The sequence below is a fragment of the Amblyomma maculatum genome, chromosome 5 (assembly GCF_055883805.1).
Source record: "Amblyomma maculatum isolate TAMU_Amacu chromosome 5, ASM5588380v1, whole genome shotgun sequence".
NCBI lineage: Eukaryota > Metazoa > Arthropoda > Arachnida > Ixodida > Ixodidae > Amblyomma > Amblyomma maculatum.
Genome location: NC_139348.1, coordinates 5,258,862 through 5,274,751, shown reverse-complemented (window position 1 = coordinate 5,274,751; position 15,890 = coordinate 5,258,862). Strand labels below are relative to the sequence as shown.

Below are 15,890 nucleotides of genomic sequence, written 5' to 3'. Positions count from 1 at the left end.
TGAGCCGCATACTGCTGAAAAGTTTTAAAGAAGGCAGCGCTTAGACCATCCGGCCCAGGTGCTTTCCCAGGTGTCAGGTTATCTATTGCAGATTCTATCTCCTGCAACGTTATCGGTGTTTCTAGGCGCGCTTTACTTTCGTCATCTAGTGCAGGCATCAGTCTTAGAAAATCTGTTTGAAAGCCGCCTACAGTCTCAAGCTTAGCGCTAAGCAGTTCTTCGAAGTGCTCTGCTACCGCACGCTTAATATCTTTAGCATCTTCAGTGATATGGCCGGCATACCTTATACTCCTTATTTCTTTCTGGCAGGCGTATCTTTTTTCGTCTGCTAGGGCTCGTTTTGTCGGCACTTCTCCAGCCCAAAGTTTTTCAGCCCTTGAACGTATAACAGCCGCTGTGTATCTTTCGCTGTCGATTGTTTCCAGATCACTTTTAATCTCTCGTATTTTACTGGCGAAATGCCCTGGCACTGAACTTTCCATGCTCAAAAGAAACTCGAGTTGTTCATTCAGTTCTTTTTCTTTTTCTTTATGCCGCACCTTACTGCTCTTTTCTATGGATTTCAATTTGACCCACTCTTTGAAGCTGTCCCATTCCGCTGCAAAACTTACTGGTCGCATAGCCAGACGATCTTCAAACTCGGTCTTAACTTCCATAAGGAACTCTTCATCGGCGAGAAGTTTGGCAGTCAGTTTCCATAGGAACCAGTTAAAGCGCGATTTCTTTCCTGCCCTACCGAACACTGCACTCACGAGACAGTGATCGCTGAAAGACACAGGTTTGACCTCATATGCAGCACATAGGGAAACAAGATCAACCGAGGCATACACCCTGTCCAATCTAGCATGGCTATCTCGCTGAAAGTGCGTGAACTCTGGTTGGTTTCCTGTGGAGAACACACTACCAACATCCTCAAGGCCGTATTCATGCACAAGTGCATTCAACAGCTCGGAGCTTCTGTCTCTTCGAGGTTTACACTTCGCCGCTCGGTCCACAGCAGCGCACACACAGTTGTAATCGCCAAGTACAAGCAAGATTTTGTCGACCTTCAACCACAATTCAATAGACTCAAAAAACAATTCACGTTCGCATTCTGAATTGGGAGCATACACACACACAACACGCCAGCATAAATTACAGTAGGTAAAATCAGTAACCAAAAGCCGACCACTTGGACAGGCAAAAACGAACTCTACACTTACTCCCAGCGTGTTACGTATAAATAAAAGGCATCCACCCGATACACCAACAGAATGGCATACACACACATAAAAGTTTGTCTGAAAAGAAGCCACCATACGGTCAGTGCTTTCTTGGCTCTCAATCTTTGACTCTTGCACAGCTGCTATATCTATATCATTATCCACAAGGAGGCGACTGAGCTGGCATTGTCGCCTTCTCGCTCCCAGCCCTCTTGCATTCAAAGTAGCTACGTGTAACGCCGAATTAAGCTTGAGAGTCATGTGTTAGAAAGGGCCGCTCGTACCCGCATGGTGCCTACCTTCATGGTTGCGTGGCCTCCGCTTCTGAAGAAGAGCGGCATATGTGTGCACGTATTGTCCTCCCAGCAGAACCTCGGGCTGCATCCAAACGAAGTCCAAGCACCGTCTGTCATTTTTGCTCACACACGCCCCGCTTGGTTGCAGAATGTTCCTGACGCTGGTCGGTAGGCAGCCGACCCACAAATCGTTCAGGACACCACAAAACCTACGGAGGCGGTTTCCCCGCCTGCCGCGTGTCGGCAGAGAAGTTCGGCTTCGGTCTCAAAGTCGATCTTCGGATGCCCGCAGTTTTCGGCGGCGGCTCACCACAAACGCCGCCTGGCAGCTGAGTCTCCTCGAAGCTTTCCTCGTGTGGACGTTTTGAGGCAATCAAGGCCGCTGTCTCCGGCCCAACTTCCATGGCATCAGTGCAAGGAGGCTCAGTACTCAGATGCTCCTCAGCGTCAGAAAACTTGATTACGTCTTCTGACTCTTCCTTTGAAGCGCTTTCGTGGTCCTGTTGGTCCTGCGATGGAACGTGCGAGACGTGCCGAGTTTCATTCTTTTTAATTGAGACCGTCACCTTTTGCTTAGTTAAAACCGTCATGGAAGGCGCGTCCTGTTTCGTTGACTGTCCTCTAATGTCGGCCGCCTCCTCCGCATCCACCTCATCCATTATCAACTCGGACGTGTCCTCGCTGGTCCCAGGTCCGGCAATGCTTGCGTAGGTACGTGCACACTGGCTGTCTTCATGACCGAACCGTCGACAGGTTCCGCAGCGAGGAACCCGGCACTCCTTGCGTATGTGACCCGTGTTCCGACAGCGTAGGCACAAGGGAGGTCTGCCTGGCACAACAACGAGCGCCAGCTCACCGCTAACGTTCAACTGATGTGGCAGGTCATCCAGCTTCACGCCAGCTTTCAACTTAAGCGTGACAAGTCTAGTAGTCGAGCCTTTTTCTACCATACCTTTCACACGCCAGCGCTCCCTTGTAACTTCCAACACCTTTCCATACGGCGTAAAGGCAGCACGCACATCCTCGTCTGGCACGTTGTGTAAAAGCCAGTGAAGTTTCAGTCGCACGTCCTGGTTGGCCGGGTCAATTACCAAGCAGCGACCGTTTTTCACACACAACACACCGACACTAACAAGCTTGGTCACCGCTTCAGGATCCTTGAGAGTGACAGCCCAGACGTGGCTCATCCGATACGCCCCCATCGCAACAACATCGGGGATCAGCGAATGCTGTGCCAACGCGTCGCGGAAATCTTCCACCCGGTACGGGCGGGCCCTGATATCGGCGTGCAAAAAAACAGTATTCAAAACAAACCGACCTGTTGGCAGTGCAGGCAAAACGACCTGGTAAGTGGTTTCCTGTTCAGCAGTCCTGTTACCGCGGCCTGACATGGCCGCTGAAGCCGCTCCTGAGGAGCCCTGCATCCTGCGTCCGTTCACTGGCGTGGCCGGAAGCAGAATCATTAGGCCACAGGTGCGCACCGTAGAGAAGTTATATTCAGAATAGAGTAGCGTTTTTACTGTTACTTGAATGTCTGACGACGGCCCTTCTTAGGTGCAAAGTGAAAGAATATTCCGCAGGCTCGCTTCTTCGGGGACATAAAACGCAGTATCGCGTCATATGAATGCAAAATTTAGAAAGCAAAAACACGTCACCGCACCTGATGGGACTCGAACCTACAACCTTTGGCTTCGGAGGCCAACGCCATATCCATTAGGCCACAGGTGCGCACCGTAGAGAAGTTATATTCAGAATAGAGTAGCGTTTTTACTGTTACTTGAATGTCTGACGACGGCCCTTCTTAGGTGCTAAGTGAAAGAATATTCCGCAGGCTCGCTTCTTTGGGGACATAAAACGCAGTATCGCGTCATATGAATGCAAAATTTAGAAAGCAAAAACACGTCACCGCACCTGATGGGACTCGAACCTACAACCTTTGGCTCCGGAGGCCAACGCCATATCCATTAGGCCACAGGTGCGCACCGTAGAGAAGTTATATTCAGAATAGAGTAGCGTTTTTACTGTTACTTCAATGTCTGACGACGGCCCTTCTTAGGTGCTAAGTGAAAGAATATTCCGCAGGCTCGCTTCTTTGGGGACATAAAACGCAGTATCGCGTCATATGAATGCAAAATTTAGAAAGCAAAAGCACGTCACCGCACCTGATGGGACTCGAACCTACAACCTTTGGCTCCGGAGGCCAACGTCATATCCATTAGGCCACAGGTGCGCACCGTAGAGAAGTTATATTCAGAATAGAGTAGCGTTTTTACTGTTACTTGAATGTCTGACGACGGCCCTTCTTAGGTGCTAAGTGAAAGAATATTCCGCAGGCTCGCTTCTTTGGGGACATAAAACGCAGTATCGCGTCATATGAATGCAAAATTTAGAAAGCAAAAACACGTCACCGCACCTGATGGGACTCGAACCCACAACCTTTGGCTCCGGAGGCCAACGCCATATCCATTAGGCCACAGGTGCGCACCGTAGAGAAGTTATATTCAGAATAGAGTAGCGTTTTTACTGTTACTTGAATGTCTGACGACGGCCCTTCTTAGGTGCTAAGTGAAAGAATATTCCGCAGGCTCGCTTCTTTGGGGACATAAAACGCAGTATCGCGTCATATGAATGCAAAATTTAGAAAGCAAAAACACGTCACCGCACCTGATGGGACTCGAACCTACAACCTTTGGCTCCGGAGGCCAACGCCATATCAATTAGGCCACAGGTGCGCACCGTAGAGAAGTTATATTCAGAATAGAGTAGCGTTTTTACTGTTACTTGAATGTCTGACGACGGCCCTTCTTAGGTGCTAAGCGAAAGAATATTCCGCAGGCTCGCTTCTTTGGGGACATAAAACGCAGTATCGCGTCATATGAATGCAAAATTTAGAAAGCAAAAACACGTCACCGCACCTGATGGGACTCGAACCTACAACCTTTGGCTCCGGAGGCCAACGCCATATCCATTAGGCCACAGGTGCGCACCGTAGAGAAGTTATATTCAGAATAGAGTAGCGTTTTTACTGTTACTTGAATGTCTGACGACGGCCCTTCTTAGGTGCTAAGTGAAAGAATATTCCGCAGGCTCGCTTCTTTGGGGACATAAAACGCAGTATCGCGTCATATGAATGCAAAATTTAGAAAGCAAAAACACGTCACCGCACCTGATGGGACTCGAACCTACAACCTTTGGCTCTGGAGGCCAACGCCATATCCATTAGGCCACAGGTTTTTTTTTTTTTTCTTTATTGCCGTGAAACAGAAAACAAAAATACACATGATAAAACACGTCAACTACACTTGAGCTAACGCGTACGCGGCTAAAATCTTTTCAGGTTCACCAACTCATCAAATAGACATTGCCAATGTGGTGGATCCTGCTGCATCCTGAAAGTTTCGCGTATATACACCGCACTTTCAATGAAGTTTTCACGCGCAGATCGTGTATTTATATCTGCGTGACGCACCTGCATTCGTGTTTTCCACAAACTATGGAGACCAAGAAGCATAATTAAATCATAAGGTGCATCATCGTTCTGCACTGGTAGGAATCTGATTCCGTACGGAGTTAGGGGAAGTTCCTTTTTAATTGTCCTTTGGAGGACGTCCCACAGAAAAACAGCATCCCAACACTGTAAGAAGACGTGTTCAATTGTCTCCGGTTTTTTGCACAACAGGCAATTTGTTGTCCATGGGACGAAGATACCTTTTTCATTCAGCCAGGTTTTAACAGGGAGCGTATTAGAGTGAAGTTTGAAAAGGAACGTTTTAGCAGATGGCCTCACGGGCATCTTCTTTACTCTTTTCAAAACATCCTGCCCTGGGCCTCCACAGTGTATTTCCCTGTAAAAAGGCACCGGCACCATCACGTCAATGAGATCTTTATACAGTTTTTTTCTGGGAACATTGAAAAGGTAATCAAAAGAAAACCGCACTTCCAGCAACTTGCACGAAAAAACAACTTCGCGCAGGTAGCCAGTCACAGTACCAGGCATGCTTTCACATGACACAATCCATTCAGGGAGCAGCCTCTGCAATCGCACTTGCATCACAGTTCTTAGAAAGGTATCTTTTTGATCACGCAGGAATATAAATCGCGAAACCACTTGTCGCAAGAACAAATGAGCAAGGCCAAGCCCGCCCCTTTTAACAGAAATAAACAAGTTCGTCCGGGCGGTTTTTTCCCATGTGGATGCCCAAATAAAAACAGCAAAAACGCGGTGCATTTTCTGAATTGAGGTTCGTGAGACACACAACACATTCATGAGGTACCACAGCCTTGAAATAAGAAAAACATTGCAAATGGAAGCGCGCGAAAACATTGAGAGTTGCCTTCCTTGCCACGCATTCGCTTTTTCTTTCGCTCTGGATGTTTCTTCCATCCAGTGCATGTTGGCATCTCGATAACAATCTAAAGGCACGCCTAGATATCGCGTTGGGAGAGCAGACCATCGCAGCTTACAGAAGAAATCAGGTGTCACGTCCCAATCACCGTGCCAAAACCCAGAGCTTTTCTCCCAATTGATCTTACATCCAGTTTGATCACAAAATGTTTGGACGACACCCGTAACTTCACAGATGCTCTTTCTAGTTGCACAAAACACTGCTATGTCATCAGCATATGCCAGCATTTTCACGTGTGCTGATTGCAGCTTGAACCCTAAAATGCGATCGCTATCAATGATAGCCAAGCAAAGTGGCTCTAAATACAGTGCAAAAAGCAGGGGTGAGAGTGGGCAGCCCTGCCTTACCGATGAACGTACTGCGATGCTGTCAGTCAGTTCACCATTCACTATAATACGGGTCGTGCAGTTCGCGTAAGCCATTTTAACACCCTCCACTATGACTTTTCCAAGGTTAGAATGCTCCAAAATGGAAAAAAGAATTTCGTGAGAAACACGGTCAAAGGCTTTCGCCAAATCTAACTGCATCATGGCTATCTGACCACCGAGTGCATCAACACATTCTAGTACGGTTCTTGCGACATGTATATTCGTGGCAATGGATCGACCCTTGATGCCGCACGTTTGATGAGATCCAACCAGTTTTTTTATTACGCTTTGCAGTCTTTTTGCTAAAACCTTCATATACACCTTGTAGTCAACATTGGTGAGGCTAATCGGTCGATATGACCCCACCAACAGTCGTTTTTCCGGATCATCTGTCTTGGGTATTAGCACAATGTGCGATGTAGCGAAAGACAATGGAACAGTATTACGTTCATAAGCTTCAGTGATTACATCGAGCATAAACTGAGCCGCATACTGCTGAAAAGTTTTAAAGAAGGCAGCGCTTAGACCATCCGGCCCAGGGGCCTTCCCAGGTGTCAGGTCATCTATTGCAGATTCTATCTCCTGCAACGTTATCGGTGTTTCTAGGCGCGCTTTACTTTCGTCATCCAGTGCAGGCATCAGTCTTAGAAAGTCTGTTTGAAAGCCGCCTACAGTCTCAAGCTTAGCGCTAAGCAGTTCTTCGAAGTGCTCTGCTACCGCATGCTGAATATCTTTAGCATCTTCTGTGATATGGCCGCCATACCTTATACTCCTAATTTCTTTCTGGCAGGCGTATCTTTTCTCGTCTGCTAGGGCTCGTTTTGTCGGCACTTCTCCAGCCCAAAGTTTTTCAGCCCCTGCACGTATGACAGCCGCTGTGTATCTTTCGCTGTCGATTGTTTCCAGCTCACTTTTAAGCTCTCGTATTTTACTGGCGAAATGCCCTGGCACAGTACTTTCCATGCTCAAAAAAAGAGCAAGTTGTTCATTCAGTTCTTTTTCTTTTCCTTTCTCTTTGTATCGCAGCTTACTACTCTTTTCTATTGCTTTCAATTTGACCCACTCTTTGAAGCTGTCCCATTCCGCTGCAAAACTTACTGGTCGCATAGCAAGACGATTTTCAAACTCTGTCTTAACTTCAGTAAGGAACTCTTCATCGGCAAGAAGTTTGGCATTCAGTTTCCATAGGTACCAGTTAAATCGCGATTTCTTTCCTTTGCGACCAAACACTGCACTCACGAGACAATGATCGCTGAAAGACACAGGTTTGACATCATATGCAGTACATAGGGAAACAAGATCTACCGAGGCATACACCCTGTCCAATCTGGCATGGCTATCTCGCTGAAAGTGCGTGAACTCTGGCTGGTTTCCAGTGGAGAACACACTACCAACATCCTCAAGGCTATACTCATGTACAAGTGCATTCAACAGCTCGGAGCTCCTGTCTCTTCGAGGTTTACACTTGGCCGCTCGGTCCACAGCTGCGCACACACAGTTGTAGTCACCAAGTACAAGCAAGATTTTGTCGACCTTCAACCACAACTCAATAGACTGAAAAAACAATTCACGCTCACGCCCTGAATTGGGAGCATACACACACACAACACGCCAGCATAAATTAGAGTAGGTAAAATCGGTAACCAAAAGCCGACCACTTGGACAGGCAAAAACGGACTCTACGCTTACTCCCAGCGTGTTACGTATAAATAAAAGGCACCCACCCGATACACCAACAGAATGGCATACACACACATAAAAGTTTGTTTGAAAAGAAGCCACCATACGGTCAGTGCTTTCTTGGCTCTCAATCTTTGACTCTTGCACAGCTGCTATATCTATATCATTATCCACAAGGAGGCGACTGAGCTGGCATTGTCGCCTTCTCGCTCCCAGTCCTCTAACATTCAAAGTAGCTACGTTTAACGGCGAATTAAGCTTGAGAGTCATGTACTAGAGAGATACGCCAGTACCGGCATGGTGCCTACCTTCATGGTTGCGTGGCCTCCGCTTCTGACAAACAGCGGCGTATGCATGCATGTAATGTCCTGCCAGCAGAATGTCGGGATGCATTCAAACGAAGTCCAAGCCCATTGTTTCATTTTTGCTAACACACTCACCACTTGGTTGTAGAAGGTTCGTGACGCTGGTCGGTAGGCAGCCGACCCACAAATCGTTCAGGTCTCCACAAAAACTACGGAGGCGGTTTCCCCGCCTGCCGCGTGTCAGCCGAGAAGTTCGGCTTCGGTCTTAACGTGGCTCTTCGGATGCCAGAAGTTTTCGGCGGCGGCTCACCACAAACACCGCCTGGCAGCTGAGTCTCCTCGACGCTTTCCTCATGCGGACGTTTCGCGGCAATTAAGGCTGCTGTCTCCGGCCCAACCTCCATGGCATCAGTACAGGAAGGCTCAGTACTGAGATGATCCTCAGCGTCAGAAAATTTGGTTAAGTCTTCTGACCCTTCCTTTGACTCGCTTTCATGGTCCTGGGATAGAACGTTCAAGACATGCCGAGGTTCATTCTTTTCATTTGAGACCATCACCTTACCCTTTGTTAAAACCGTCATGGAAGGCGCGTCCTGTTTCGTTGACTGACCTCTAATGTCAGCAGCCTCCTCCGCATCCGCCTCGTCCATAATTAACTCGGACGAGTCTTCGCTGGTCCCAGGTCCGGCAATGCTAGCGTAGGTTCGTGCACACTGGTTGTCTTCATGCCCGAACCGTCGGCAGGTTCCGCAGCGAGGAACCCGGCACTCTTTGCGGATGTGACCCGTACTCCGGCAGCGTAGGCACAACGGGGGTCTGCCTGGCACAATGACGAGCGCGAGCTCACCGCTAACATTGAGCTGATGCGGCAGGTCGTCGAGCTTCATGCCAGCTTTCAGCTTCAGCGTGACGAGTCTAGTTGTAGAGCCCTTTTCCAGCATACCTTTAACACGCCAGCGCTCCCGGGAAACGTCTGACACCTTTCCGTACGGCGCAAATGCAGCACGAACATCTTCATCTGGCACGTTGTGAAGTAGCCAGTGAAGCTTGAGTCGCACGTCCTGGTTCGCCGGGTCAATCACCAAGCAGCGACCGTTTTTCACAGACAGCTCACCTACACTGACAATCTTGTTGACGGCTTCAGTATCCTTGAGAGTGACGGCCCAGACGTGGCTCATCCGATACGCCCCCATAGCGATAACATCGGGGATTAGCGAGCGTTGTGCTAAAGCATCCCGGAAATCTTCCACCCGGTACGGGCGGGCCCTGATATCGGCGTGCAAAAAAACGGTATTCAAAACAAACCGACCTGTTGGAAGTGCAGGCAAAACGACCTGGTAAGTGTTGTCCTTTTCAGCAGTCCTGTTACCGCGGCCTGACATGGCCGCTGAAGCCGCTCCTGAGGAGCCCTGCATCCTGCGTCCGTTCACTGGCGTGGCCGGAAGCAGAATGCCATTAGGCCACAGGTGCGCACCGTAGGGAAGTTATATTCAGAATAGAGTAGCGTTTTTACTGTTACTTGAATGTCTGACGACGGCCCTTCTTAGGTGCTAAGTGAAAGAATATTCCGCAGGCTCGCTTCTTTGGGGACATAAAACGCAGTATCGCGTCATATGAATGCAAAATTTAGAAAGCAAAAACACGTCACCGCACCTGATGGGACTCGAACCCACAACCTTTGGCTCCAGAGGACAACGCCATATCCATTAAGCCACAGGTGCGCACCGTAGAGAAGTTATATTCAGAATAGAGTAGCGTTTTTACTGTTACTTGAATGTCTGACGACGGCCCTTCTTAGGTGCTAAGTGAAAGAATATTCCGCAGGCTCGCTTCTTTGGGGACATAAAACGCAGTATCGCGTCATATGAATGCAAAATTTAGAAAGCAAAAACATGTCACCGCACCTGATGGGACTCGAACCCACAACCTTTGGCTCCAAGGCCAACGCCATATCCATTAGGCCACAGGTGCGCACCGTAGAGAAGTTATATTCAGAATAGAGTAGCGTTTTTACTGTTACTTGAATGTCTGACGACGGCCCTTCTTAGGTGCTAAGTGAAAGAATATTCCGCAGGCTCGCTTCTTTGGGGACATAAAACGCAGTATCGCGTCATATGAATGCAAAATTTAGAAAGCAAAAACACGTCACCGCACCTGATGGGACTCGAACCCACAACCTTTGGCTCCGGAGGCCAACGCCATATCCATTAGGCCACAGGTTTTTTTTTTTTTCTTTATTGCCTGGCTTTGACACAAATACACCGCACTGAAACTCAAAACAACAGGAAAAAAGGAATAATATATGTACACAAAGGTAGCTAGCGTTGCCTAACACCCACTGAGGGGCAGGCATTGTCATGTTAAAATTCCTTGAGCACCGTCAAAGCTTCCAGCTTTGACAGCCACTCAGGAGCACATGGTTGCACTTTAAGCACGTGGAGCCATCGCTGCACACTTTCACGGAAATACATGCGGGCTGGCCGTGCATCTGGATCGCAGTGATAACCAGCCATTCGTGCGCGCCATATACTGTGGAGGCACATTAACATAACCTGGTCTAACGGCATATCATCGTGGTTATCCAATGGCAAATACCTAATGCCATGGGAATCAAGTGGCAACCGTTTTTTTATTGTCCTTTGCAGAACATCCCACAAATATACCCCCTCCCAGCAATGCAAAAACACGTGATCTATTGTCTCTGGTTGTTTGCAGATGAGACATTGGGCCCCCCACGGTAGGAACATACCCTTCTCCTCCATAAATGATTTTACACTCAAAGTACCGGTATGTAGCATAAAGAAAAACGTTTTAGCTCCCGGAGAAACTTGCATTTTCTTTACGCGTTTTAATACATTACTTCCTGTGCCTCCATAGTATAAAGCTCGGTACAAGGGCACCGGGAACACCACTTCACAAACATCCTTGTATAATGTTCTCCTGTTAACATTACTTAAATACTCTTTCGAAAAACGTGCGCTTAAGAATTTCACGCTCAAAACAATTTCCCTAAAGAATCCAAACAGAGAACCAGGCATACATTGAGTATAAACTACGAAATCAGGCAACGCTCGACCAAGTCTTTGTTGACACACTGTGCGCAGGAATGGATCGCTGGCATCCCTAAAAAACATAAACCGGTTGACAATCTGTCGCACAAACAAATGACCGAGACCAAGCCCCCCATGCTTCACCTGCCGGAACAAATTTGTCCGACTGCACCTCTCCCAACTCGAGGCCCAAACAAACACCGCAAAAACTCGATGCAATTTTTGCACATTTACACGGGAGCAATGCAACACTTGCATAACATACCATAACTTACTAATTAAAAACAGGTTGCAAACAGCGGCTCTTGCAAATATTGATAATTGAGCACTTTTCCATTTCTCCGCTTTTTCACTGGTTTCTTTGACCTGCTCTAGCCAGTATGGCTCGCTTTCCTTGTAAAATTTCAAGGGCACACCCAAGTACTTTGCAGGCGTTGTAACCCACGACACATTAGCGAAAGTGTCGGGGGTCAGCTGCCATTCTCCGTGCCAAAATCCCAGGCACTTACCCCAGTTAACTTTACTCCCTGTGACTTTGCTAAAATGTTTTACCACATCCACTGTCCTCTTTATACTCTCCTTATTTACACAAAAAACCGCAACGTCGTCTGCGTAAGCCAGCAATTTGACTTCTGACTCCTGCAGTCGAAAACCATCAATGTCATTGTTTTGTAGGATGCTTAAACACAATGTTTCAATATAAATGCCGAACAAAAGAGGGCTGAGGGGGCAACCTTGGCGCACCGAACGTCGTACGTTGATGGGGGCCCTCAGTGACTTATTGACAATTAATCTCGTAGTGCAGTTACGGTACGCCAAAGCCACTCCCTCTCGAATAACAGAGCCGACATTAACATAGTCTAATATAGTGAACAGAATAGTATGTGCCACACAATCAAAAGCTTTCTCCAAGTCCAACTGCAGTAACGCAACACATGCATGAGTTGCATCGCAGCATTCGAGCACACTTCGCGCTTTGTGAATGTTCTGAAAGATAGATCGCCCTTTGATACCGCACGTTTGGTGAGGGCCCACTAGTTCGCATATAACCGTTTGTAGTCTGCCAGCAAGCACCTCCATATAAATCTGGTAATCAACGTTTGTCAGAGCAATGGGCCTGTAAGACGACAACTGCCTAAGCTTATCTGGTTGGTCAGTTTTCGGAATAAGTACTGTGTGCGACGATCCGAAAGACGCAGGCAGTGCCTTCAGTTCATACGCTTCATTAAATAAGGCACACAACAAAGGAGATAGCTGTTCCTTGAACGCTTTATAAAAAGCCGCACTCAGGCCATCAGGCCCGGGTGATTTCCCTGGGTTTAAATTTTCTATTGCCTGCTGCACTTCTTTTTCGCTTATTGGCCGCTCCAGTCTTTCTTTTTGTTCCTCGTCAATTTTTGGCATCGCGTCAAGAAAGGATTCTTTAAAACGGTCCAAATAAACCTCTCGGGACGAAAATAGATCTTCATAATACTCCCGGAAAGCTTTCGCGATTCCTTCGTTATCGGTTTCTGTGCGTCCTGCCCAATCTACCTCTGCCACGTGATTTCGCCTTGCATTTTCTTTTTCTATTCCCAACGATCTTTTTGTCGGCGTCTCATCCATGGCCAATTTTTCCGCTCTTGCACGCACTAACGCTCCTTGGTGTCTGTCTTCTTCTATCAAGTTAATCTGTTCTTTTATTTTTCGAATATCCTCTATCCATCTGCCGGGTGCCTTACATTCCTGTTCGTGTAGTTTTGCGAGCAAAGCCTTAAGCTGGGTTTCTGTAATTTTCTTCTCGTACACCAGGCAACTGGATCTGTCAATGGCTTTAATTTTAATCTGTTCCTTGCACAACTCCCACTGTTTCCAGATTTCGAGCCAAGTCTCTGGCCTCACTTTAATCAATTCATTCAATACCACGCGTCTAAAGGCATCATCCTTAAGCAATTTATTTTTCAATTTCCATAACTCCCAGCTAAATGCATTGCTTCGTTTTTTGGTGCCGAATAAGCATTGCACCAAACAGTGATACGTGAATGTCATAGGCACCACTCGGTATTCATTGCATGAATGAATCAAATCCAGCGACGCGTAAATTCTGTCCAGACGCGCGTGGCTAGAACCTTGGAAGTGCGTGTACTGAACGGCACGCGGTCCTTCCAAGCAATCAGCCACATCCTCCATATTCCATTCGCTTGTTAACTGGCATAACATTTCCGTGCTCTTGTCTCTGAATCCGCGTGTGCTGGTTTTGTCTCGAGCATTCAGTACACAGTTAAAATCGCCCAGCAATACTACCTGCCTTTCCGTACTTAACTGCTGCATAACATTCTCGAAAAACACTGTTCTTTCCTCCACACAGTTAGGAGCGTACACACAAATAATGCGCCACTCAACACCGCTGTATACACAATCAGCCACTACATACCGTCCAGAAGAGCATGAGGAGTAGCCCTTTACAACCAGACCAGGCAGCTTTTTGACGAACAATACACACCAGGCCGATGTCCCAACTGCGTGGCTAACAATGGCGTAAAATCTAGCCGTGAAACGTCGCACCATGCTCCCGGTCTCTTCCTCCCCATCAACCTTAGTTTCTTGCACGGCAAGCACGTCAATATCGTGGTCAGTTAAGAGCCGGTGCACCTGGCTCTGCTTCTTTTTGCCTGCCAATCCCCTGACATTTAACGTGGCTACTCTTAAGGTGGTTTCGGGCGCCATTTTCATCAAGGGTGAAGAGACCGAAAGCATGGTGCTTACCTTTCCCGTCTAGCGCGTTGCTAGACGCCGTCGTTGGATCCATCCCCGTCCGGTGCGAGCGGCTGACCCGGCAGCGGGGGCACTTTATCCGCTGCCCGTCTCTCTGATGATATGTTTGGCCGCGGACGTAGCGTGGACCGCCGGGATTGCCCCGTTTTTGCTGGTGGCTCGTCGACGCTGGGGGCTGACACCTGGTTACCTTCGGGTTCGGACTGTGTGTGGGATCGCTTGGCTGGGGCTGGGACGCCTGGCTTACGAACACCGCTGGTGTCCGAGTGCTCCTCCCCATTATCCTGCTCCATACCGTTTGCCGGCTCAAGTGCCGTGCCTTCCTCATTGCTAGGGAGCTCAGGTGCAGAGTCCGCTCTCCCCACATCCCTCGCAGCATTGCCGCTTTCTGCCGAGTCCACCGACGAATCCGTCTCCCGTGTCTTCGTTCGCACCTCTCCGGCACCCTTCGCCGCCTCCTCCGCCTCGACCACGTCCATTGTGAGCTCCGCCGACCGTTCCGCAGTTCCATGTCCCGCGGCCGAAGCGTACGAAAGCACACAGGCAGCCTCGTCATGTCCGTAGCGTCTACACTTTGGACAACGCGGTACCTTACATTCACGTCGAACGTGACCGGTACCGCGGCAGCGCAGGCACTGCATCGCTCGCCCACGCACCACGACAAGGGCTAGCTCTCCGGCAACTCGCAGCTGGTGAGGTAAGTCGTCGACCTTAATGCCGGGTTTCAATTTGAGGAGCACAGTCCTCGTGGTGGACCCCTTCTCCTTGACGCCTTGAACTCTCCACCTTTCCCGGGTCACCTCGGTCACATTCCCAAACGCAGCAAAAGCGGTCCGGATGTCGTCGTCTGCCACACCGTGCAACATCCAGTGAAGTCGCAGCTTCACCTGTTGGTCTTCGGGATCAATAATGAGGCAACGGCGTCCCTTAACTTCGAGTTCCTTGAAAGCCGCCAATTTCTTCGTTGCTTCTGTGCTGCTTAACGTGACCGCCCAAACATGGTTGATCTGATACGCCCCCAACGCCACAACGTCGGGGAGCGCACCAGCCTTGACCAGGGCATCGCGGAAATCCTCGACCCTGTATGGCCTGGCTCGCACATCGCCGTGCAAAAAAAGCGTGTTAAAAACAACGCGTCTGGTGGGCAAAGTTGGCAGAATAATCTGATACTCGGTATCGTCCATGTCGTCGAGCCTGTTTCCGCGGCTGGAAAGGGCCGCTATCGCCGCTCCGCTGGAGCACATGATTCTGCGACCGTTCACTACGGTGTGTGGAAGTAGAATGCCATTAGGCAACAGGTGTGCACCGTAGAGAAGTTATATTCAGAATAGAGTAGCGTTTTTACTGTTACTTGAATGTCCGACGACGGCCCTTCTTAGGTGCTAAGTGAAAGAATATTCCGCAGGCTCGCTTCTTTGGGGACATAAAACGCAGTATCGCGTCATATGAATGCAAAATTTAGAAAGCAAAAACACGTCACCGCACCTGATGGGACTCGAACCCACAACCTTTGGCTCAGGAGGCCAACGCCATATCCATTAGGCCACAGGTTTTTTTTTCTCTTTATTGCCTGACTTTGACACAAATACAACGCACTGGAAAACAAAACAACAGGAACAAAGGAATAATATATGTACACAAAGCTAGTTCGCGTTGCCTATCCCCCACTGAGAGGCAGGCATTGTCATTTTAAAATTCCTTGAGCACCGTCAAAGGTTCCAGCTTTGACAGCCACTCAGGAGCACATGGTTGCAATTTAAGCACGTCGAGCCATCGCTGCACACTTTCACGGAAATACATGCGGGCTGGCCGTGCATCTGGATCGCAGT

General features: G+C 48.6%; 1 protein-coding gene and 9 non-coding genes across 10 annotated transcripts; all 10 read right to left on the bottom strand.

The window, feature by feature from the left end:
* Positions 1-1,237: 1,237 nt before the first annotated feature.
* On the bottom strand, positions 1,238-2,911 carry LOC146187674 (uncharacterized). The gene has a single exon (XM_084603041.1). It carries the CDS (start codon positions 2,887-2,889, stop codon positions 1,708-1,710), a length of 1,182 nt encoding a protein of 393 aa, XP_084459167.1. The 5' UTR covers positions 2,890-2,911; the 3' UTR covers positions 1,238-1,707.
* Positions 2,912-3,153: 242 nt separating this feature from the next.
* On the bottom strand, positions 3,154-3,226 carry TRNAR-CCG (transfer RNA arginine (anticodon CCG)). Its single transcript has one exon. It is a non-coding gene; the product is annotated as a tRNA-Arg (tRNA).
* A 178-nt stretch (positions 3,227-3,404) lies between these two features.
* TRNAR-CCG (transfer RNA arginine (anticodon CCG)) lies at positions 3,405-3,477 on the bottom strand. Its single transcript has one exon. It is a non-coding gene; the product is annotated as a tRNA-Arg (tRNA).
* Positions 3,478-3,655: 178 nt separating this feature from the next.
* Positions 3,656-3,728, bottom strand: TRNAR-CCG (transfer RNA arginine (anticodon CCG)). Its single transcript has one exon. It is a non-coding gene; the product is annotated as a tRNA-Arg (tRNA).
* A 178-nt stretch (positions 3,729-3,906) lies between these two features.
* Positions 3,907-3,979, bottom strand: TRNAR-CCG (transfer RNA arginine (anticodon CCG)). The gene has a single exon. It is a non-coding gene; the product is annotated as a tRNA-Arg (tRNA).
* Positions 3,980-4,157: 178 nt separating this feature from the next.
* Positions 4,158-4,230, bottom strand: TRNAR-CCG (transfer RNA arginine (anticodon CCG)). The gene has a single exon. It is a non-coding gene; the product is annotated as a tRNA-Arg (tRNA).
* Positions 4,231-4,408: 178 nt separating this feature from the next.
* On the bottom strand, positions 4,409-4,481 carry TRNAR-CCG (transfer RNA arginine (anticodon CCG)). Its single transcript has one exon. It is a non-coding gene; the product is annotated as a tRNA-Arg (tRNA).
* A 5,424-nt stretch (positions 4,482-9,905) lies between these two features.
* On the bottom strand, positions 9,906-9,978 carry TRNAQ-CUG (transfer RNA glutamine (anticodon CUG)). The gene has a single exon. It is a non-coding gene; the product is annotated as a tRNA-Gln (tRNA).
* A 428-nt stretch (positions 9,979-10,406) lies between these two features.
* On the bottom strand, positions 10,407-10,479 carry TRNAR-CCG (transfer RNA arginine (anticodon CCG)). The gene has a single exon. It is a non-coding gene; the product is annotated as a tRNA-Arg (tRNA).
* Positions 10,480-15,541: 5,062 nt separating this feature from the next.
* Positions 15,542-15,614, bottom strand: TRNAR-CCU (transfer RNA arginine (anticodon CCU)). The gene has a single exon. It is a non-coding gene; the product is annotated as a tRNA-Arg (tRNA).
* Positions 15,615-15,890: the final 276 nt, after the last annotated feature.

Excerpts from the sequence above, each read along its gene's own strand:
- LOC146187674 (XM_084603041.1), bottom strand. The coding sequence starts at position 2,889 with ATGTCAGGCCGCGGTAACAGGACTGCTGAACAGGAAACCACTTACCAG.